Below are 22,762 nucleotides of genomic sequence, written 5' to 3'. Positions count from 1 at the left end.
GGGCTCCCCCAGTAGCGCACACTAAACATTTATCCTGAAAAACAAGTATATCTGATTTAGTGGGATTTACTTCTTACCTACACTTTGCATTATATGATACCTGATACCTGAAGAACAGGAGAAACTAATTTGGTACTCTCCATATGTTCTTGGACTACAACTCCCATCAGCCCCAGCTATCATGGCTATTGGTTAGGGATCATGGGAGTTATAGTACAATAAAATCTAGAGGGCACTGCATTGTCTATCCCTGCTACAGGTAAAAATCTTGTGACTCTCAGTACCTAGGGATCCATGGGAAGCAAGTTTCCAGAGATCACATATATTCAATAGGAGAGCCATTAGGTTATAAAATCATAAGCATACAGAAACAACAAACAGTGTTAAATGTTCAAATGAACTGTATATAGACAGAACATCGCAGCATCCTGGAGGAATTATATGCACAGCCGTTTCAAACAGACTATTCAAATGGAGTTCCTTAAAAGAAAATCAAGACTTCATTCTGAAATAAAACAAAATCGTAAAGGCGTCATTTCTACTAAGTTTTATTCAAGTTTGCCAAGCATCTAAACATATACACCAAGGCTTAGCATTACCAATTTATCATCACACACACCCTTTTCATGAACGTCAAAAAGAGAGAATAAAACTAAGAACTAAAAAAAAAAATCAAAAAAATCAGATGTACCCTATTGAGAGAACGGAAAAGGTGTAATGGATAACATTTGCAGCTATGGCTTTTTATAGCAACTGAACATCATCTGGTATGTAAAAAAGAGAGCAAACCCTGCTATATTTAATCAAAGAAACAAGTAATTAAACCACATCTGAAACATGCCTTCTTCATTCTAGTATGTTACATGAACAATACTACTCTGGTCTCTCAAGGCTATACTTCATCCATTCTGGCTTACCTGTAAATGTAGCACAGTATTCAGATAGGAAACATGTACCATATATATAGTGAAACAACTTTTCAAAGAGTCAGTGTGGCTGTTGTACTTAAATGAAAGAAAAACCCTTTCACGCACTACATTCAGTGCAGAACTAACTGAACCGGGGATATTGTGAAAGCCAATAGCAGAGCTGGAATAAAATTGTTTTTAAAAAAGGATTAGAAAACCATAAAGCTTGGTTTTAAGAACTGTGAACTAAACAGTTAGAAGTTGCGAATTTGCCTGCTCAGGGCAGTCTTTTCTATTTGTTAGAAATAGAGGAGGGAGATTGTTCTGTAACTGTCCTATGTTTTGCAACTTATTTGCGAAGCATCCATCTGGCAGAGGTCATATTCAGAGCCAGGATATTGGCCTCTGGGGTCACTGGGTCAGCCCTGTCTTCTAGTTCTTAGAAGATCTAGTTAGGTCAAAATGATTCAAACTTGATGCTGGTATGATAGCTGCTTGTTGAAGTCGATGGACCATGGTAGTTCCTTTTGGCTCAGTGAGCTGCACCAGTACCAGTGAGATCTCATTCTCAAGAAAAAAATATGCTTAGCAAGAGATGAGAAACAGAAACAGGACAGCCCTTGGGCAATCTGCATTCATTGTCTGAGATAACAGAGAGCTGTATTTTGTGCTCAAAGATAGAAGCAGAGAAGGCAGCATGGTCAGTTTGCTTCACAGTTTGTCAACTGGGTAGGAAGTATTGGGGGTGCTTTGTTAGCTTGCTGCACACTGAAGGAAATGTACTTCTTCCTGAACTGAACAGGCTGACTTAGGTTTGTTGAATTTTAAGGGAGATGCTTCCAGACATTATGGCATGAGCAGACAGGCCTCTCTCTAACATTTGGACTGAATAGTTGCAGACATAATTTCATTTCTTTTAAAATTGGGCTACAAGTGCAAAAAAAAAAAAAAAAAAAAAAAGATGAGATTTCTGCTGCCACTTTTGCACACTGGACCTCTAGAGAGTGAAAGCCTTTTCTAAAACGCAAATCTGTCTTTGCAGCATGTCACCAGCTTCCGCATAGAAAGCAAGCAATAGGAAGTATCTGCTCTTAGTGATGTTTTAGCAGTTTGTGCAAATATGTATTTTAGCTGTCACGCCTGGGGGTTCTCAATGGATTGATTTGGATTGTTTTCTGTACCTTATTTTATTCTTGCTCATTGTTGTAATGTTTGCTTATGGATTTATTACCCTTACAAATCCGTTGAAGTAGGTGGGATATAGACTTAATTTCTCTAATCTAGAATTTATGTCTGTTGCAAACCACAAATTAAGAGCAAGACAAAATCCAAGTTGAGGTGGACTAGAAATTATTGCCATTACTCTCTTTAGATTAATAACGAATAAGCAAAAAAAGACAATATAGTGACAGTGGATTATATGGTCAAGAAATGTCTGAAAGCAGCTATTGTGCTCTGGCTCTCCACAATGTATACACATTGCCCAAGGTTTAGCAAGCAAGTTTACTCCCTCCCACTAGGAATGAGAAAGGGCATTATAGTTGCCATGGCATTTTCTGCCCTATACTCTGGTTATAATCTGCATGCTGCGTGCTAAATTCATTGCATGCAAGACTGCCCTCGCCAAATTACTTTGAACTTGGACAAATCTAGCAGATGACCCAGAGGCGAGAAGCAGCCTCCTATGTCATTTCCTGGTGTTGTAGCGATATGCTGAGATTTCGCAATCATACTATATGACTATTCCCTCAAAGGGGAGAGTGCATCCTTCATGCATTTTCCTAACGAATATTCTGTATTTAAGAAGTTATACACTCTGGGCTTTTCTTCTAAGGCTGATAGAGGAATGCTTCTCTTGCCAGAAATTTATCTATACCTTTAACTCTAAACTGCAACTTAAATTGGTTGGGTATTTCCTGAAGTGAGGGACATCTCTTTTTGAACACATCCAGACTGTTACTTCCTGCACAGATAGTTCTGAAATGTAGTTCTAAACTAACAGTGCAGGAAGCAGGGCAGACTCACAAAAAAGCAATCCCAGACTATACACCCACAACAACTCATTTGGATAGAGTCACGACATTGAACCTGTTAATCTCAGTCTATTACTGTCTGGACTACTTGGGAGAAGCACATTTGCTACATGGCAGGTGCAGCCTATCAAAAGCTCTTCTCAAAACAACACCCCCTAAATTAACCAGTTCACTGCAGTTAAGACTTAAGAGCACTAAACTGACTACCACTATATGCTGTTAAACTCCACCCTCATGGAGGGATTTTTACAGTGCAACGAGACTGAATGTCAAAGAGCTCTTGGTCTGTTTACACCAACCAAAAAGGCAACACTGCACTGCAGTCTGACACTGTTTTATTTGATAATGACAGCATCTCTAGCACTCTGATGCTTCTAACATTCAGACTGATAAGAACTTGAGTTACAACGCAGGTCTCTGTGAAAGGAAGGGCAGACACCTGGATATCTCACTATAATAAAGGCTCTTCATGAGGCCATAGGAGTGTCTTGCCAGCATTCTACAAAGTAATGTATTGTTTTAAAACTGAAGCACAGATGCTAATAAAGCATCAGCTCATTTGCTGATGAGAAAAGCTTTGAGTGGCACCAGGTGAGCATCCTGAGTGACTTCAGAACTGAAGCAGGCTCCCGTACACGTTGCTATGATCATCCTACACTCTGCGGAACTCATTGGAAGTCTTTATGGCAGACTTCAATCTGCTCCTGTTTTCAGATCTTATTCTTTAGTCAGATGAATGTGGAGACTCTCAATACTATTTATGCCAAAAAGGGTAGGGGTGGGGGGAAGAAATGCATATATGGAGGGAAATGATACTAGAGAGAAGGTAAAGTTCGAATTTGGGCAGTAGGCTTAGCTGCTGTTCCCATTTCTAACAGCTATAGCTGCACACAGATGGAAAAATATTTGGTCAGATGCTAGCAGCCAGCTAGCGTGTTTGGCTCCTGCAGCCCCTCCAATTCCATGCAACGCAGTTCATTTACTTCTTCTTTGCAATGACATTTCTGCAGACCCAGTTCATGCCATCCTTCAAAAACAAGACAACAAAGAAATGGAACATTAGATGAGAGGAAAGGGTCAGCTTTTGCCCAGCTCACAATAAGCTCTCCCTTATCCCATTTTGCAAACGCACATTCAAGTTTCGCTTTTCCCTATCCTATATAATAGCGTATGTGAAGTGCTCTGTCTTGTTAGTGCAACTATGGTTAGGAAACCTGATCTACAAATGGCCCTTCTTAATCTTACATCCCTTGTCTTGTTGGTAAACTTATGGGACTAGGAATTACTGCCTTTTTATCAGGCTTTTCTGTCAACATGACCCTCTTTGGCTTTAATTGTGACATGGATCCACCCACTTTCAACTGTGTGGTTGTTATTATCCTGATTTATTTTGAAGAGGATGGACTGTAAATCTAAATTTGAAGGAATATCAAGGATCCTTTGCTAACTCAGCAGTATACAATTTTAGGATGTAATCACACAGAAACCTTTGTCATGTTCAATTTAACTTTTGCACCATACATGTGTGCTTCCTAGTCCTGGGACTGCAGCTTTGAGATTTTCATCGTCTCCTCCCATTTATGAAATGCTAAATTTGCTCAGCTGCATCCATACACACCCTGATAAAATATTCTGCAGTTGCCAAAAAGGGAGCAAAGATAGAGAGATACCCGAAGATGAGATCATGAAATAGCTTCCAATAAATAATTTTTTATAGATGAAATTAACAAGGTTGGGGAAACCCAGCCAGATGGGCAGGGTATAAATAATAAAATTATTATTATTATTATTATTATTATTATTATTATTATTGCAGTGTAGGTGGCAAAATGCACAGCTGCAAAGGTATAAAGTATTAGCAAAAGGAACTGCACTTAGAAATGCACTAATAATGAAGGAGGCAGGGATGTAGAACTACCAAGAGCATATAGCGACTCAGACAGCTGGCCCATCTATTAGTGGTCCTCCCAAGTCTCAGGCTGAGGTCCTTCTAGCCTTGCTGACATCCTTTCATTGGAGAGCTTAGAGATTGGCCCATCTAGTCCAATTACAAATCTCTCCAATGACGTACAAGATTTTGAATAAAGGAGAAAGCCTAGGAAATGACATACAAAAAATGTTGGTTTTCATGCACCTTTACCCAAGTCCCTGGCCCTCTTTGATTTAATCTTAATAGCCCACAGTTTTGTGTCAGCAAGAATGAATGGTCGGAGCTGAGCATGTTGCTGTATATACGGTAAAGTCTTCAACATAACTGGAAGGCCTGCAGATTTCAGCTTCCTTTTTTAAAAAAATAAAAGCACATGTGGATTAATTTGTTAAAGGACATGCATACACAGCAAGTTCCAGTACAGTTGACTCATGTTCATTGCAGAAAATACCCCAGAAAAAAGGTTTGGGTGGGGTTCCCAAAAGTAATGGTAGAATGTTTCAGAACTCAACAAGTTGCCTGCTCCTCCCTACAGCTGCTTGCTTGCCCTTACAGCACCAAGGACACATGCTCCCTTGCTACCCAAGACCTTGTGAAGAAATTCTAAATGCTGAAAGAGCCTTACATACATCAGTCAAAATGCTGGAAGTAAATGTTTTGTAAAACTAAGGGAGTTCTACAGCAATTAGGAAACATACATGCCAACTTCCTTTATTGCACCTTTTAGAAATCTGGTTGCATAGAGCAATTTCTTTAAAAAATAACAGAGCTTTCTGCAACAGTTTTTGCTGCTCCTGTTGCCTCTAAAGCAGTAATCGTGTTTGCACACATCATGGAATACAAGGCAAGCAGCACTCCTCATTCATTTTGAATGTAGGAGAGCTGAGACAGCTTAAAGTCATAAATATCTGCTGACACTCCTTTGATATTCAGCACAACAATCCCATAAACAATACATCCCTGCAAAACAACCACCAGGCACCCCATCTCCCAGGTAGAAGCAGACTAGAACCTACCCATACAGAGGGACTCTAACACTGCCCAATGCCACAAGGGAGCTCAGCCAAAGGGAAACTCAGCTACCTGAACACTGCACAGCAGAGGCTCATAAAGAGGAGTTTATGATGGGATTTACTGTGGCTGCGAGCCTGACTGTATAACAAGGGCAAAAGAATGACAAGGCACTATGCAGGAGGAAAGGTGAACTCCAAATGGCTTTTCAATTCATATCTGGGTCACTTTACTTTGAAGGCAGGAACTCATCCAAAAATCACTTTCATAGCAAGAGCTGGTTCAAAGAGAATTCTGACTGTCCCTAATTGGTTTGTGGGGAATGAGTGTGTGAAATTAACACAGAGACTACAAGGGGAAAAGGATCAATTTCCCTGGATCAAAGAGGATAAAACACACACATATTTTTTTAATCTGCAGGTAAACCGTTTCCCATACTCCACACAAATAATTGTCAGTATCAAGTTCAATGATGGGAAATAAATGTTCTCATCAGATAGCTAAAATGCAGAGATCAGCTTAATGGGATCAAATTCTGGTAAAGAATTGGTGGCTATTTGCCAGCAGGGAAAGAAACAGGAAGCTAGTAATTAGAGAAGCAGAAATTTGAAAATAAAATCAGTAAGGCTGTTGTTACATCTGCATTAGAATTTTATTTTATTTAACAGTAAGACAAGCTCAGCTAGATAAGACTAAAACCCTTCTAGACCAACATCTTATTTCCAACAATGGAGAACCAGATGCGTTCAGAAAGCCCACAAACAGGGCATGAAAGACAACTACACTTCCCTTGCTGTAAGTCTCCAGCACCAGATATTCACAAGTGTACTGCCTCTGCATGTGATGGTTCCATTTAGCTCCCTATCCTCCCTGAATTTGTCTGGTCCCTTTTGAAGCCATCTAAACCAATGGCTGTCGCCACCCCTTGTAGAGGTTCATAATGTATTATGTGGAATAGTATTTCCTTTTGTTTCTTCTTTTTTTGCATAATTTTTAATTGCAACTTTTCACCATACAATATAATGAAAAACAAACTAATCTAAGTAAAAATAAAGAAGAAAGCAAAGAAGAGAGGCCCTCTCCTTGTCTCACACAAAAGAGGGTGGACCCCTCCCTGAATGCTTCCCTTTCTTCTCCCAGCCTCCCACCTTGGGAGTTCTTCTCTTCCCTGCCTCTCACACAGGGTGTTTCACCAGTCATCCATCACCTTCCTGTGTGTACCCTCAGAGTAGAGGAAATCAACAAACAAAATAAAACATAAGCAAAAACAAAGTAGATGAAGGAAGAAAAAGAAAAAAGACAGGAAGAAAAAGATAATAAAAAAAGAAAAAGAGGAGAGGAGAGGATAGAAATAAAACGACTTCAGATTCTCCATCTGTCAATTAGATCTATAAAGATTATTCAAAATATCCAAAGTGTTCACTCCAGGATGGTATCCAGCTGTATTCTAGGAAAATATCCAGCTGTTTCTCGATCTGCTAGACAATGTTTTTCCAATCTTCAGCCACGCATATCTTAAGTTCATTCCTTTTCCTTTTCACACAAAAAGTCTAAAAGGGGCTCTCCAATTGTTACTATCACTAAATGTTAATAATGGTTTTCCTCCAGTATGGTATGACAACTTTATTTCCATAAAATTCCAACTTCCATTATTAGAATAATAATCCATAGTATATTCATTGATTCATACCCACTTCCATATATTCCAATCTTGTTTCCTGTTGGCTGTGATTTTCCATCCTAATTTAATAAAAAAATAATAAGGGGGGGGACTCCTTCTATTTCCATTTCTTCCATTCTTTTTCCAAGTGTATCACCAGAAGTTTGGTAGATGTTTCCTTTAAATCCACTCCAAATTGTACACAGAATACTTTCTCTGTCAGCCCTATCTCTGCCATCTCAAGAGGTTTCTTAATGTCTTGGTCAGTGCTTTTGTTCCACTCCTCCAGCATCACACCTCCATCGTTTGTCCATTCTACACCTCAGGCATTTATGTGGCGGTCCTCTCCATTTCATCATTTACTGCCTCCAACTTTACCATCCCACTCTCATGTTCTGGAATTATTCCGCCCCCCCGCCCCAGGCTCTGTCTGATCTTTCTCTGTTCCATTTTCATTCAACATTTTATGCATCTCAGCTCTGAGCTCTTTTAATTCCTCACCCAATAATTGACTCATGACACTATAAGTCAGTGGTGTGTTCAACAGTACTTTTACCTAGTCTCTGCCTTGAAAACTTGTGTCTGTCTCTTTACCAAAGAAGCACATTCCTTTCCCACAGTTAAGGGATTAAGTTCACTTTTGCAGTCAACACTCCACGAAAGGTACAGAGAGTTAAAGGTAATATAAATGAAAAATTTTAACAACCACAGCTCCCTTATCTGTTTATAATCTTTCTTAGTCGCAAACAGTTAAAATATTTGGTTTTTTTAATCTTTTTGTTTTTTCCCCAGCCTGTTAATTAATGCCTCTTCTTATGCCAGCAGTCAGTTCACATTCCACGTGAAAGTTTAATTGGCAGATAGATCACCCCAGTCGTAATTCATCATAGTCTCAGAGGTAATTGAAAGAAGGGAGGTTTAATTGACCTAATGCCCTGAGGGGTAACCTTCAGGGCTACTATGTGGTGTCTGGGCATGGTGGCAGTACCTCACTTCAAGTTATTCACTGCATCTGAAAACCTCCTGATCTCTGGAGGGAAGAGCAGCTTTCTTCAGAGCATTAGAGGTTAATGCTTTTGATCCCCCTATTTTCAAAGAGAGAATGTGATAACCAAGATTTACGTCTTGGCTATCATTAATCACCATGTAATTATCTCTGTTGATGGCGTATTGGCAGTAGATGACTAGTCAGCCATCTTTTCTCCCAGAAGTCTCACAAATGCCCCTTTTGTTTCTTCTCAATCTACCACCAATCAACGACATTTAGGTAACCCTAAGTGGTAGTGTTATGAGACATAGAGTGTCCACACTTTCCACAACATACATACTTTGTGAACCTGCATTATGTCCTTCCAGGGATACTGTTTAAAAAAAACAAACTAAAAATCCCCAAATGTTTTAACCTTCCTAACAGGGAAGCTGCTCCCACTGCTTGGTCATTTGGGTTGCTTTTTTCTACCCTTTCCTTCTTTACCTTACTCTTTTTGAGATGACTTGGTCATAATTGTATACAGTATACCAAATGTGACCACACTAGTTAATATAAAGTTATTATGGCAGCAGTTTATTTTTATTCTCTTTTAAAAAAATCAATCTGAAATTTGAGGTTGTCATTGCTGATGTACACCAAGCTGTTGTTCTCACAGAACTATTCATAAAGATACCAAGAACAATGCTGGATAGTCACAGCCAGTATATGTATGGTTAGGGTGTTTGTTTTTTTGTTCTTGTTCTTGCGTGTGCGCTGTGTGTGTGTGTGTGTGTGTGTGTGTGTTTTGCTCCATTGTAACTATATAAATAGATAATTTCAAATTATGTTTATACTATAGCATTTATATTTTTGTGCCTATACTCTATATGCCACAATGTCAGCATACGTGTCTTTTATACGTGGCTAAACACAACATCACAAGTGCAGTTACAAACTGACAGAAAGTATGAAACCAGAAGTAAGGGAATAGGGTTGGCTATGTTTTAAGTACAGCCCCTATTTCAATCATCTGATTAACCTTATTTAACTTAAATAGCAAGAGGCAGTTGTCTCCCAATAATGATAGTGCATAAAGATCAAATGACTCCAGGTATCAGTGTGTGTGTTTCTCAATGGCTGGAATCTGCCATTACCAACTAAGCTAGATGAGTTAAAAATAGTTAGAAAATCCAGCCATTTCCTTTTGTGCCTCTTTGTACGATCACAATCCTGTCTTGCACACCTGATGGCATGGACATCTCTCCGCTATGATACTGGCCTTTCTCTGTCTCTGTTAATATCTAAAACCCACTAATTCCTTACCTGCTTGCACATTCCTTTGTCTCCTGGAATCGAGCAATCAAGCAGTCTCCCATGATAACAGACTCTTCAAGGCCTTTATACGATATTTGCAAATGTGTCAAGACAAGTGAACAGACTTCCCAATAACTTATTTAAAAAAACAATGAGTACACACAAAGTAGTGGGAAAAGGAAGGACAATGGCTAGGGGATAAAAAGAGGTGAAAAAGTATTTCCTGCCCCCAACTATCATTGGCTGTAATAAAAGGTCACTGCAGTAAGAGTGAGAGTAAGAGTAAGAGTAGGAGAAAATACAGAATATTATTTTTTACAGTAAAACCTCCAAACCAGGATATCTGCACCAGTAATCAGCTGGTGATGTGGAAGACTTCTTTTTAGAAAATGACCTGACGCCGTTCAAGCTTTACCACTTTTGTAAGATTATAATACAAAAATATAAACCTATACATTAAGGTGACATAACTGCTCCCATTGCCATTTAGTTTGATTTAGTACATGAATGAAAACAATGAAATGAATGTTGAAATGAAAACACATTGGTAGTAAATTAATAAATAATAAAATATATTGTGGCGTCCTTTTCTAAAAAAGAAAAAGGGCAGTCTTTTACAGCAACTCTATTTCCCTCTTATTTCTGTTTAAATAAAACACCAGAGCCAAATATACTTCAAATTCTATCCTAATTATGAAGGACTTAGATTTAAAAGATATTGGCATTTATTCAGCTGAGTACTGTCAGCTCCAGTTGCTTGTGGCCCTCATTGCTTGGAGGAAAACTATAGTAGCTTCACTCTGAAGACTGGCTTCTGTTCTGGGCTTTCCCATCATGTGCCTGCAAACACATTTTCTATAGGATGGTGTCTGGTATTTTCACAAGTGCTCACATGTGTGTGGGTGTCTGTGTGCTAAATGAACATGTGGATGCGGGGGTGGAGAAGCATAAATGCCACAAGTCTCTTTTGTGGCAATTCACATGTCAGCTTATAAACCTGAGTTGTGTACTGGCAAACAGAAGCGCTGAGCTGACTGATCCCTTATTCTGTAGTATGAGGGATATTTCTAGCCAGCCTGCTCCTGTCTCTCTTTAGCTTGTTAAATGAGAAGAACAAAAGGCCTGGTACAAATCTGGGTATGGTAAAAAATTATCTTCTCTGAACAATGGCAGGAAGCCTGACTGGTGCATTGAAGGAGAGTGAGAGTCAATTATAAACAATGGGGCTGCTCTACATTACTGCTCATGGAAATAAACCGGGGGCACTCTTTACATTCAAAGCCTCTTGATCAGAACCTTTCACTGGTATCAAATAGATACAGGGCAAGCTCGCAGCGGATTCCTTTCTTAATTAACATTTTTATTTAAAGAGACCCATTTCAAATAATAGTTAAATTCTCTAAATGTATATAATTTATTAACCATAATGTAATCTCATTAACCTTGAAATCCCCAGCCTTAACTACTGAGTTCTGCAGACTATAGCTTAATCTACAAAACTAATTAAAATGACCTTCAAACCATTTCTCCTTCGTTTGCTGTCATTATTTATTCTTTTTTTTTTATACTCTGCCCTGGGGCTGTCACAAACCGTTCCCTATTAACTCATTCTCTGTATGTTTCTGTTCCACAGAAAGTCCTATTTTCTTTTCAAATCCACTGTTGCCAACTTGCACTCTTGTTATTCATGCAACAGCCTCCTGGGTACCTTCCCTCCTCCCAGCTGGCATATTTGCTTTCTCTTTATAGCCTTCTAAATAAATATCTGATAACACTTCCATGTTCTGTCACCAGCCTCTAGGGTGGTTCTTTAATGCTGTGAACTAGGACTGAAACACTACATCTCCTTTTTCCTGAAGAGCTGAAGCAACAATTCTTCTATATTTACCTCAGCTTCAATGCACAAATTAACTATTCTTTAAACTTCACATTTAGGGTACACTGGAATCTTTTGATTGCCAGGCCACTGGGCAAAGATGTGCCAATGATTACTGGCTAAAGCCGTGTCAGAACATTCAACTCACTGCTAATAGTGGCAATACTTAAAAAGTGTACGGAGGCATCAAGAAAGCCTTTGGACCCATAGTCAGGAAAACTGCACCACTAAAAATCTTATCTGGAGAGATTATCACAGACCACAGCAAGCAGATGAAGCAATGGGCAGAGCACTACAAAAACTGTACTGGCAAGAAAACGTGGTTGCTAGCACAGCAGTTGACAGCATCCAGACTCCGAGTGTCTTGGAAGAGCTGGATGTCCCTCCTTCCTTTGACAAGCTGAAGAACACCATCAACTCTCAGGCATGTGATAAAGCCCCAGGACAGGACAGAATCCCAGCAGAAGTGCTGAGTGCTGGCCTCAACTCCTCCCTCGTGATGCACCTCCATAGCCTTCTCTTGCTGTGTTGGGAAACAGGATCTGCACCACAAGACACACACTACTCCAGCACTATGACTCTCGACAAGAACAAAGGTGACTGCCATGATTGTAACAACTACCAAGGAATCTTCCTGCTGATTACTGGGAGGAAAGCCTTCGCCCAGATAGTTCTCAACAGATTAAAGTCACTCACTGACAGGGTCTATCCCAAGTCGCAATGCAGCTTTAGAGCTCAGAGGTCAAGACTCAACATGATTTTTTCATTGCATTAGCTGCTGAGAGCAGAGGTGTCCCTTTTGTGTCACCTTCATAGACCTGTCAAAGGCCTTTGACCACATCAGCCAAAAACGACTCTTTACACTGCTCAGTAAAATAGGACACCCACCTAAGCTCCACAAGATGATCATGTCCTTTCTTTCATGAGAACATGTGCAGCACTGTCCAGTATGATGGCTCATCCTCGGACATCTCCCCTATAAAGAATGGTGTAAAACAGGGTTGTGTTCTTGCCCCAACTTCTTCTCCCTGTTGCTCTCATATGCCTTCAGCTTGACTAAAGACAGTGTGTAATCCATTCAAGGAGCAACGGGGGTCTGTTCAACCTGGCAAATCTCCATGCCAAGACAAAAGTGCAGCTGGTCTTTATCCAAGAGATGTTGTTTACAGATGATGCAGCCTTGACAGAGCACTCTGAGGAAGCTCTACAGAGTCTCATCAACTGTTTTGCCTAAGCTTGCATGGAGTGCAGTCGTTAGCCTGACAAAGAACAACATCCTGAGTCAGGATGTGTCACCTTCTCCATGCACCTTCTCCAGGTGTCGCCAACACTCCATGCATCAGCATTGGTGAGCGCATGCTTGAGGTGGTAGATGATTTTGTCTACCTGGGGTCCACCATAACAAGCTACTTCTCCTGTGAGCAGGTCAAGCTTATTGGCAAGGCAGCTACGTCAATGGCTTACCACTCCACAAGAGTATGGGAGAATGTGATGCTAATGACCAGTACCAAGATGAAGGTCTATCAGATTTGCGTGTTGAGCCACACTGCTTTATGGAAGTGAGTCTTGGGCAACTTACAACCGCCAGGAGCAATGATGTCTCAATGCCTTCTACATGGACCGCATCAGGAAGATTTTGGGCATTACATGGCAGGACAGCTTGTGCTCTCCCAAGCCCTCATTCCCAACGTGTTCACATTCCTGTCTCAATGATGTCTACACTGGATTCGTCCTGTCCACAGAATGGAAGATGGCAGGATCCATTAGGCTGGAAACATTAACCATGATGCATGGGAATCCCTTGCAGATTATTGCTGTGCCTGTGGACAATCAGGTCATGTATCCACAGCAGTGAACAGAGGAGGAATGACCGCTGGAAGGAGCACATAAAGAAGAAATGCCATGGTACACCTGTATCAGTACAACAAGATGCCTCCATCTAACCCAACTGCAACAAAACACGTCTCTCCTGTATCATTCTCTACAGCCACGGCAGGCGCTTTAACTCTCCAATGGTTTGACTTAACATCCGAAGGAGCACTTTTCCATTGTCTTCCTAGACAGATGGATGCCAACCAACAGTTGTAACTCAGCTCCAACGAAAGCTCAAAGAGAGGCCCCAGATATCTGAGTGGACAGATGTGTACCAATCCAGCAAGGGATATTTTGTGTGCAGAAATAACCTTCCACATGCATGACAGATGCTCACTGGTCTCCCCATCCACACTGTGGTGCTCATCCAGGCCTCAATGATCTGTCACAATCTGTGTACAGATCTGTATGCAGTTGTGCATCCTCATCCTTACAAAGCCACCGGAGTTTATAGTTAATTGCCTATGAATCAACCTGGATAGGGGCCATAGTGTTTATGTGTCGTATCTGCAGCATAGGCAATGTTTCATCTGTGGGCAGTTTGTATGACTGGCTCACTGTCGGTGTCCAGTTTTCAAAGAAATGAAAAGCTGTCACATTCAAAAACAGAGACCAATTAAAATAGCTTATAGGATACTGCTCTCCATTGCTACCACCACAAGATACACAAAGCTAGCAAAATCCAATTTACTAATCTAATATGAGATCATAGTGGCCACTTTCTTATTCTGTATCTAGTGATGTATGTGCATGTGTGTATGTAATTTATGTTGAGTAGCTAATGCTCAACTATTTTTATTTTGATATTTTCTTTACACACTGCACTGAGGGCTTTGCACACTGCAAATTTATCAATTTATATACTGCTTAGATACAATTGTCTCCAAGTGATGTAGATGAACTACATTGCAAAGGAAAGGTAAAATTCAGTTAAAACTCTAAAATCAGACTACAACCAAAATGCCTGTTGGAACAAAAAAAAAAAAAGTCTTCAGTGGGTGCCAGAAGCTCCACAGTGAGGGGGCCTGTCTAACCTCAACTGGAAGAATGTTCCATTGGACCCATGATACATTTAATATTAATATAATGCAAGGTATTTTGCCAAACATTTTTTTTTATAGAAGAGTTTCCCAAAATGAAGTATTTGTCTCCTCCCTTAAAGTGTGTGTGTGTGTGTGTGTGTGTGTGTGTGAGAGAGAGAGAGAGAGAGAGAGAGAGAGAGAGAGAGAGAGGGAATGAGAGACAGAATGCTGCCTGGTGGGAAGTGGTCACTGGAAATAGAAAATTCACTGAAAGTTGTAGTTGACAAGTCAGCCTGACTATGGGTGGTAGTCAACTACCGTACGTTTTACTCAGAGAAGACCCATTGAAGTAAATAAAAATGGCCAAGTTAAAACTATTAATTTTGATTTACTCTAAATAAAACTCAGTTGAATACCACCCTACAGTATATGTATATAGATCAGGCAAGCAATGTTGAAACAGCATCATGAGACCCTAATGATGTAATGGAGACTCTAAGTTTAAGGAGGAGGGAGAATCTCATGAGAGAGCCTGAGTCTGTGTTAGAAGTCTTTACCTCCCTCCACACACCAAGCTATACATTTTTTGCTTTGTTTTCTTGAGTTTCCAGTTTTGCAATAAATACATCATACATTATGATCCAGAATGGGTGTGTGTGTGTGTGTGTGTGTGTGTGTGTGTGTGTGTGCATTTCTCATTCAGACCAGTGGAAAGGCTATTCTGCCAGAATAAACACTGCCTCCTCACCGACACACCCTCTCCTGTGAGGGCCGAACAAGACTGAATCTGCCAGACTCTGTCACGGATCGTGTGCAAGTTCAGACCCTCTACAATCTCTGCAGCAGGGGCTGCCGTCAGCAAATCTTGTTTGTTCGCAAAGATGAGCACAGGAACACCACTTAGCTTCTCTTCATCTAAGAGTTCCGCTAGCTCCTGTAAGAATCATAAAGATGCAGCCAGTATTTTTAAAAAGCCTTTGGCAATGGGAGGCTGATTGTTGTATCTAAGTAGTTGTACATGTTTTAGTAACATATAGGACAAATAGTAAATGCTAATGTTTCAGCGAAGCACAGATGTTATAGTAAAACAAGTAACTGGTACATACAATTACTGAGACAAAGATTTAAAAGCAAATCCCTCTGTTTATGGAACGGAGAAAGTTTTAGCTCAGTCCAATATTACCAGTTGTTTTCAAGGCACTGTCAATCCCAACCCTCTAGAGATCAGCACTGATGACACAGCAAAAATACATGCTGGCACAGTTATAACTTGACTTGCTAGTAGAATTGAGCAGCCCTTGAAAACAGGTGGTTTTATCCTACATATGCTTCAAATTCTGCAGGAATGCTAACAGCAAGCTTTGAACTTTGTTCCAGTTTAATCAACTGTAATTCATGCATAGGACATCACTGATAAAATCTCTATCCAGAAACAAGCTCATCTTCATAAAAGGCAGCTGTTCTGGCTACTAAAAGGGATGCAAAGCGCTCATACAGACATCATTTGTTGATAATATCAATGAATGCGTTAGGGATTAGATAGTTAAAGAAAATGGGAAATGGAGCCTGCTAAATCTCATTCTAAACTTGTTGTAAGATGGCCTTAGAACTGTAAGGAAACAGGCCTATAATAATGGGCAGGTGCCCAGGAATGTTAAACCTTCCAGTCCTAAACTTGAAAGGTACCAGAAGGAACAATACTGGAAGAGGTAGAACAGAATTCATAGATGGGTGGTTAGCAAGTCCTTTACAGATGTTGTTGAAGATTATCAATGCACGATTATTTCTGATGCACTTTGTAGTCCACCACCACTAGCACATTATTATAGAAGCACATCCATGCTGTGTATTCTGTAATTGAGCACTATGTCCCTGTATGCTATACAAATCTCTGTAGTCTTAATTATGGTAGCCAGATAGCTAGAAATGGCTATAGCTGTACCAGTCTTAACTGTCCCAGCAGAACAATCCTATTTCTTTGGGTTTTACTTGAGGAAAACAGAAAAGAGCTTTAAAACTCAGAAGAGTAGCCTAAATGTTCATTAATTCATTTGGCAGAAAACAATAATTTAAACTTAACAAGGCTTAGCTTGCTTTTAAAACGGCAAACTGTACATCAGTCCCTTTTCAAATGTCTGACAGTGTTCTATTTACTTATACATTATATATACATTATAGAAAAAGGCATACAGAGATTTCCTGAAGTTGTGCATTACTTACCTGACCCGTTTCTTCAAATCTCTTTCTATCTGCACTATCAATGACATAAATCTAAAAAAAAAGGCAAAATAGTTAAGAATGCAACATAATCAATGTGAAATAATAATCAATGTGAAAAAACAAGTCTTCCCACTAGCCCATTTCCAATCACGTTGACTTGGCATTACTTCCTTTTTAAGGAACCTGCAGTCAGGAAAACTTTTATTCACCTATATATCATGTCTGAAAATTCCCATTATTCTGACAGTGGATGGTTGTACCTTGGCAAGATTCAGCACAGATATTTATTTTGGCGTGTGTGAATACATACAAACATCCATTTACCAAGTGATAAGTTACTAAAATGTGTCTATAATTACATAATCAGTGTGGGTGGGTGGGTGGGGGACTTAATGCACTTCCACACCTCAGCAGAAGAGGAAGCAGGGGGTCTTGAAAAATTGTTCATCACATAGATCTTTATATCCCATCAGCATCTTCTTACTCCCCATAATGTCATCTTCCTTTTTGTGGGTTGGATGGAAAATTTTCTTACCCCTGGCTATTGTTAGCCATTTACAACTTACAGCCAGCAAGAAGAGATTCCAGAAAATCAATGCATTCAGCCCAAATTTTAGCTTATATTATCCAACTGAAAATAAGATAGACAGTGGCCACATTTGGATGATCATATCTTAACAAGCTGAAAGAAGAACAAGCCATGTCGAAACAGGCTGTCATTTACCTTCTCCCTTCATGTGAGTTGCAATTAAAGCAGGAAGTCTGTAATTCAAATAAAAATAAAAAAAATAAAAATTGTCCAGTAGCACCTTATAGACCAACGAAATTTGTTCTGGTGTAAGCTTTTGTGTGCATGTATATTTCTTCAGATGAAAGCTTATACCAGAACACACTTAGGTGGTCTATAAGGTGCTATTGGACAATTTTTAATTTTTTTATTTTTATTTCGAATGCGTCAGACCAACACGGCTACCGACCTGAATCTTTAATTCAAGGGTAGGCGATGTGGTACCCTCCAGACATTGTGGGGCTACAGCTCCCATCTGTCTCAGGCAGCTAAATGTCAGGAATGATGGAAGCTGCAGTCCAACAACATCGAGAAGACTCCCCTTTTCTAATTAATTGTGTCGTCTTATTTTGTCCAGACTGAGAAATTATGGTTACCATCTTTGTAACAAGCCAGGAATGTAGACCACATTTTGAAGTTGGTTTAGAATTCTGGGTTTTTCCAAAGATAGTAACCATAATTTCCAGGTTTGGGAAAAAACAGGAAACTATGGGAAATTGTGTCAAAATGGTAGGGAGGAAAGGGGCCATGACCTTAGGCAAAAGGCTCACTCACATCTCAGCTTTATTAACATAAGATATGCTCATCAAAACTGGGTCACTGTAATACTTGGGCATATGGGTGGCAACCAGCCTCAACAACTTTGAGTCTTAGGTTAGTTAGTAGTTACAGAACCAGCCATGGGGCAAAATGGTATATTACCCCAAAGAAGACAATGTTTATAGTAATGGGGCACTTTTGTTGTGAGGGTGAAACACTGGTTTAGTCCTCAGACACGAAGGCTGCACTTACAGAAGCATCCCTATAGCATCTGGCTGTTCCCCAAGGACCTCTTATCTAAGCGTAACTTGTGAAAAGCATCTCATTCACAACTCGAGACTGCAGACCTTATGGCAATGCCACAGTGAACAGCACTGCACCAACCAAGGTAGATACACGTCAAGTGCCTACTTCCCATAACTAGAAGGCTCGATGCCAAATAGCTGCAGGTGTGTGTCTGAATATGCAATCATTCAAATATACACACCTTTATTTGACTGTGCATAGCTTCCAAATAGCACAGGTGTGGGTAGCTGGAGTATCTCCCATTCAAGAACACCTGCATGTTTATGAATGTGCAATCACTTCATGTGTTAAAAATATTCTTGGAGGGGCCTCTCACTTGTGTAATACTCTTCAGTTTAGAGCAGAGACAGGCATCTTAGTTAGCAAGCTGTCTTGTTTCCAAGGCACACGGGGCTAGTTTGGGTTCTGTGTTCCAGCATTTCCTTCAAAACATTTTTGTAAATGATAGATCAGAAAGGGGGAATGCCCCTGCTCATGGATTTAGGTTTGTTTTTTAAAAAAGAAAGAATGCCCATAGGCAATCAAAGTGAATCGGATATAAAGGAAATCTGGGCAAATGATGGCATAAATCATAAAATGGATTGAAGTGATAAAATTGATTTTTCATTTGTCTACTCTTGTGTTTGCAAACGTCAAGGTTTTCTTGTTGAGATTCCTAGACTGGAGATGATGGGGGTTCCTAAGTATCCATTTGGTCTTAGTTTAAACATACACTTACTTCTTCCTTTCTTGGGCAGTGGGGCTTTATGGGGATTGTTATATATATTTTTAGAAACTGAAAAATAAAGAAGTTAAAAAAGCACTTTCCATCTTTGTCTCTATCCAAGAACTGCATAGATATTTGAGTTGAATAGTTGATTAACTGTTTGAAATCTTCATGACTTAGCTAAACCTGCCAAGATACAGGATTTACAGACATTCGTTAGCATATGCTACCTCCCCTCAGTAGAAGAGGAGGCAGGGGGACTGGTAAAATGATCTTAATCACTTAGCAGCTAAGTTCCCCATCCCACAATCCTTTATCCTAGCTATAACAGATACCCTGCTTTTTGAATGGATGTGCCTGCAGTACTGCACTTGGAACATGTTCAGTTAATTGCTGCTATCAAAAAAGGGTGCAGAGTCCTGAAGCCTGCAGTTAACTTCCATAGAACCTCCCCGGTAATGTCAGTGATACACGTCTTTACCAGACTGGAGTATGTTTTTAAGATCTACTTTGGAAGTTCTCCTCAAGATTCCCTTGCTGGAAGATGTTAAGACAGGTGCCAACAAGAGAGTGCACCTTTTCAGTGATGATGCCCTGCAGGAGCAGCCAATCCAATGCTCCCACTGCCACACCCTACGCTGGGCCAAGCTTCCCACACCTTGCCCCTCCCCTCTCAATAAGCACCAGTGACCTGCTGTGATGGGAAGCCGAGAGAGCAATGGTGCCCCACCCATGTCGCTCCACCACTTGTTTCTGGTGCCCTACCTGTTAATCCCCTTCCCCAGGCAGGTTTGTGAGGCACCAACACTGGTGTCCTTCGGGTGTCCAAATCTTTTATTTTCTCCAGGCTTTTAACTGAGCAATCTATATACTTCCTGCTTTTCTTTGATTTATTTCATTGTTGCTGTCACAACTGCCCTTCGGCTTTTTATCTGTACATTTTTATTGTTTCACCTGGACAATTTGGCTTTGCAAGATGCTTTTGATATAGTTATATAGAAAATAAATATATAAATCAATATATAGGATTTTTCAGGCTCTGCATGTGTAAAAGACTCCTCACGCTACAGAGTGCCTTCTGTCCTCTTACTACAGTTGTGCCCCGCAAGACGAACGGCTCGCAAGACGGAAAACCCGCTAGACGAAAGGGTTTTCCGTTTTGGAGGCGCTTCGCAAAACGAATTTCCCTATGGGCTTGCTTTGCAAGACGAAAATGTCTTGCGAGTTCCTGCGGGGGGTTTTCCCTCCCCCCCCTTTTCCTAAGCCCTAAGCCGCTTATCAGCTGATCCGCTGATAAGCCGCTTATCAGCTGATCCGCTAAAAGCCGCTAAACCGCTAATAGCGCTAATCCGCTAAGCTGTCAATGGGCTTGCTTCGCAAGACGAAAAAACCGCTATACGAAGAGCCTCACAGAACGGATTAATTTCGTCTTGCGAGGCACCACTGTATATAACAGAGCTTTCCATGGGGTGCTAGGCTTACACAAAGTCTGGATACAACCCATAGATATTGGTTCATGGCTGTCTTCCAGAGAAAGCCAAGTATTCAGTCTGCCCTTTGTAGTTCTGACTTTTGTCCATCACCAGTCCTTTCTGCATCCAACAATGAACTACTGCCTCACTGATGAAGTCATGATAGCAATAATGGCAAGGCCAAGCAGACCTTGCCAACGAGCAAAATGTCATCAAGGGACTTGTCTTCCTTTATCCTCTGGTTAGCAGGCCTTCTAAATGCTTCTTCAACTGTGCTTCAAAAGCCAACTGAATGAGCTGGTATAGGATAACACCTCAGGGAAGAGGCTATGTGTTCTCAGTTCAAATTTCACCCAATGGAAAGGCTGTGATTACTACTATCCCAAATTCCAATAGGGCAGGGGAAATACACCAGCAATAAGCCCCAATGTGAGCAGGATTACTGCCAGTAGAATCTTTATGTTGATAGAACACTGCTACTATGTGGAACAAACCTGGGGCAGGGCAGCACAATGCCACTCGTCTGCTTCTGTGGCTGTTTAGACAGGGAACTATACTGCTCCCTTTTCTGAATCGCCCTAGTAAGACTTATTCTCTGGAGTGTTTTGATGAGTTCCTGTGCAGAAGCACTGTACTCATAATAGTTTTTACCTATTATGGAGGGAGCATGGGCTCTTCTCCACTGAGGTATGGAGCTGGCATGATGTTATAACTGACACTCCTTTTTCTGTGTGTAGCCCTTGAAAAAATTTGCTTGTTTGTAGAACCTTATCATTAGAGGGTCATTAATGAATTTCCAGGGATACTATGGGCTATCTGTACATGTTGGTGTACTGCTGTTTGTTTCTCCACCTACTGTTATAGCATTGCCTCTGCTGCTGAGAGCAGCATTGCAGCTATGTCACATTGGTGACAGATCTGGCATAGCAGGATAGTTGGATTGGCCAGTTAGGCAGCAGTAATCTCTTAGCATCAGTTCACCACTTGCAACATGGAGATAATACTGATTTATCTTACATGACTGTTGTCATAAATATTACTAAGATAATGAATGTGAAGACTTTTGAACATTCAAAAAGGAAAAGGCATCTGGGAGTCATATAAGTGTCCTTCAAAAGATGTCATGGAAGGAAGAGCTCCATAAAATGTTGTTTTAATTGTGCAATGTGGTTGTACTTTGGTGGCACCCTTACTGTGTGTTTTGTAGAGTATTAAAGAAGAAGAAAAGCACTTGAGAATTGCACCTAGTAATTTGGTTCATATTTTTCAGCCTGGAACACAGAGCTACTTCAAAGGGAAGGCAAAACCAAATGGAACTGTCACATAGCACACTGTTGAGAGACCAGTTAAAAATAAATGTTTCTGCAGATTTCATAATTCACGTGCACACACTGGCTCTGCAAGAATGTTCAGACTGGCTGACTGCTGCAAAACAAATGACTTTGATTGCAGTATTTCTTAGCTGTTAAAGTCACTATGATATTTAATGTAGCATTCAGCAGTGGCCAATGCTTACCAGGATATCGGTGTTCTCAAAATAATTCCTCCAGTATGGCCTGATCTTCCTCTGTCCACCAATGTCCCACACATTCAGCTTGAAACCTTGTGCTTGCACGCTTTTGATGTTAAAACCCTGTGACAAGCAGAGATAAAGTATAACTGGTGTTAACGTGATGCTTGGCTTCAGATTCACAGGCACACATCAGTCACAGTTTATATATCACAACTCTGGAAACCCTAACAAAATAAACCCTGTGCTGCTATTCAGATGGATTGGCTGTGGGCAAGGTGAAGGCTATAGCAGCCTTGCATGGATCAGGGTCTGTTTCTGTCAAAGCTATAAAGATGTATGTTGCAGCTCATAACAAGAAAGGAAGGTGCAGTGGGAGGTGAGAGAACAATGCAGATAAGAAGTAATCACATAGCCTTGCAAGGAGTAAGCCTCAGCTACTGAAAGCTGAGGCCAATGTGCAGGCTAACGAGAAGCAGAAGTCTGTATGTGAGTTGATATGAGAAAACTAGAAGCAACAGCTGCACTTTTGAAGGGCCCATTTCATCAATTAAAGCTCTAACTGAAAGGGGAGTGCAACCGGAAAAACAGGATGTGGTGCAGGCTGGCAGTGAGCTGCCACACA

The 22,762-nt window shown here is 40.5% G+C and overlaps 1 protein-coding gene across 2 annotated transcripts in view; it reads right to left on the bottom strand.

Moving 5' to 3' along the window:
- Positions 1-532: 532 nt before the first annotated feature.
- ARL3 (ARF like GTPase 3) overlaps positions 533-22,762 on the bottom strand; it is a 33,509-nt gene continuing 11,279 nt past the window's right edge. For both annotated transcript variants that reach the window (XM_079977520.1, XM_079977519.1), the window contains exons 3-6: positions 22,144-22,260; positions 16,817-16,867; positions 15,345-15,530; positions 533-3,968 (exon numbers count right to left, since the gene is read on the bottom strand). In XM_079977520.1, coding sequence (XP_079833646.1) covers positions 3,921-3,968; positions 15,345-15,530; positions 16,817-16,867; positions 22,144-22,260 — 402 coding nt within the window. In that variant the 3' untranslated portion in view covers positions 533-3,920. The remainder of the gene's footprint in view (positions 3,969-15,344; positions 15,531-16,816; positions 16,868-22,143; positions 22,261-22,762) is intronic.

Source organism: Podarcis cretensis (genome assembly GCF_951804945.1).
Source record: "Podarcis cretensis genome assembly, chromosome: 5".
NCBI classification, from domain to species: Eukaryota; Metazoa; Chordata; class Lepidosauria; order Squamata; family Lacertidae; genus Podarcis; species Podarcis cretensis.
The sequence above is the reverse complement of the archived record's forward strand: the minus strand, read 5'-3'. Positions and strand labels throughout refer to the sequence as shown.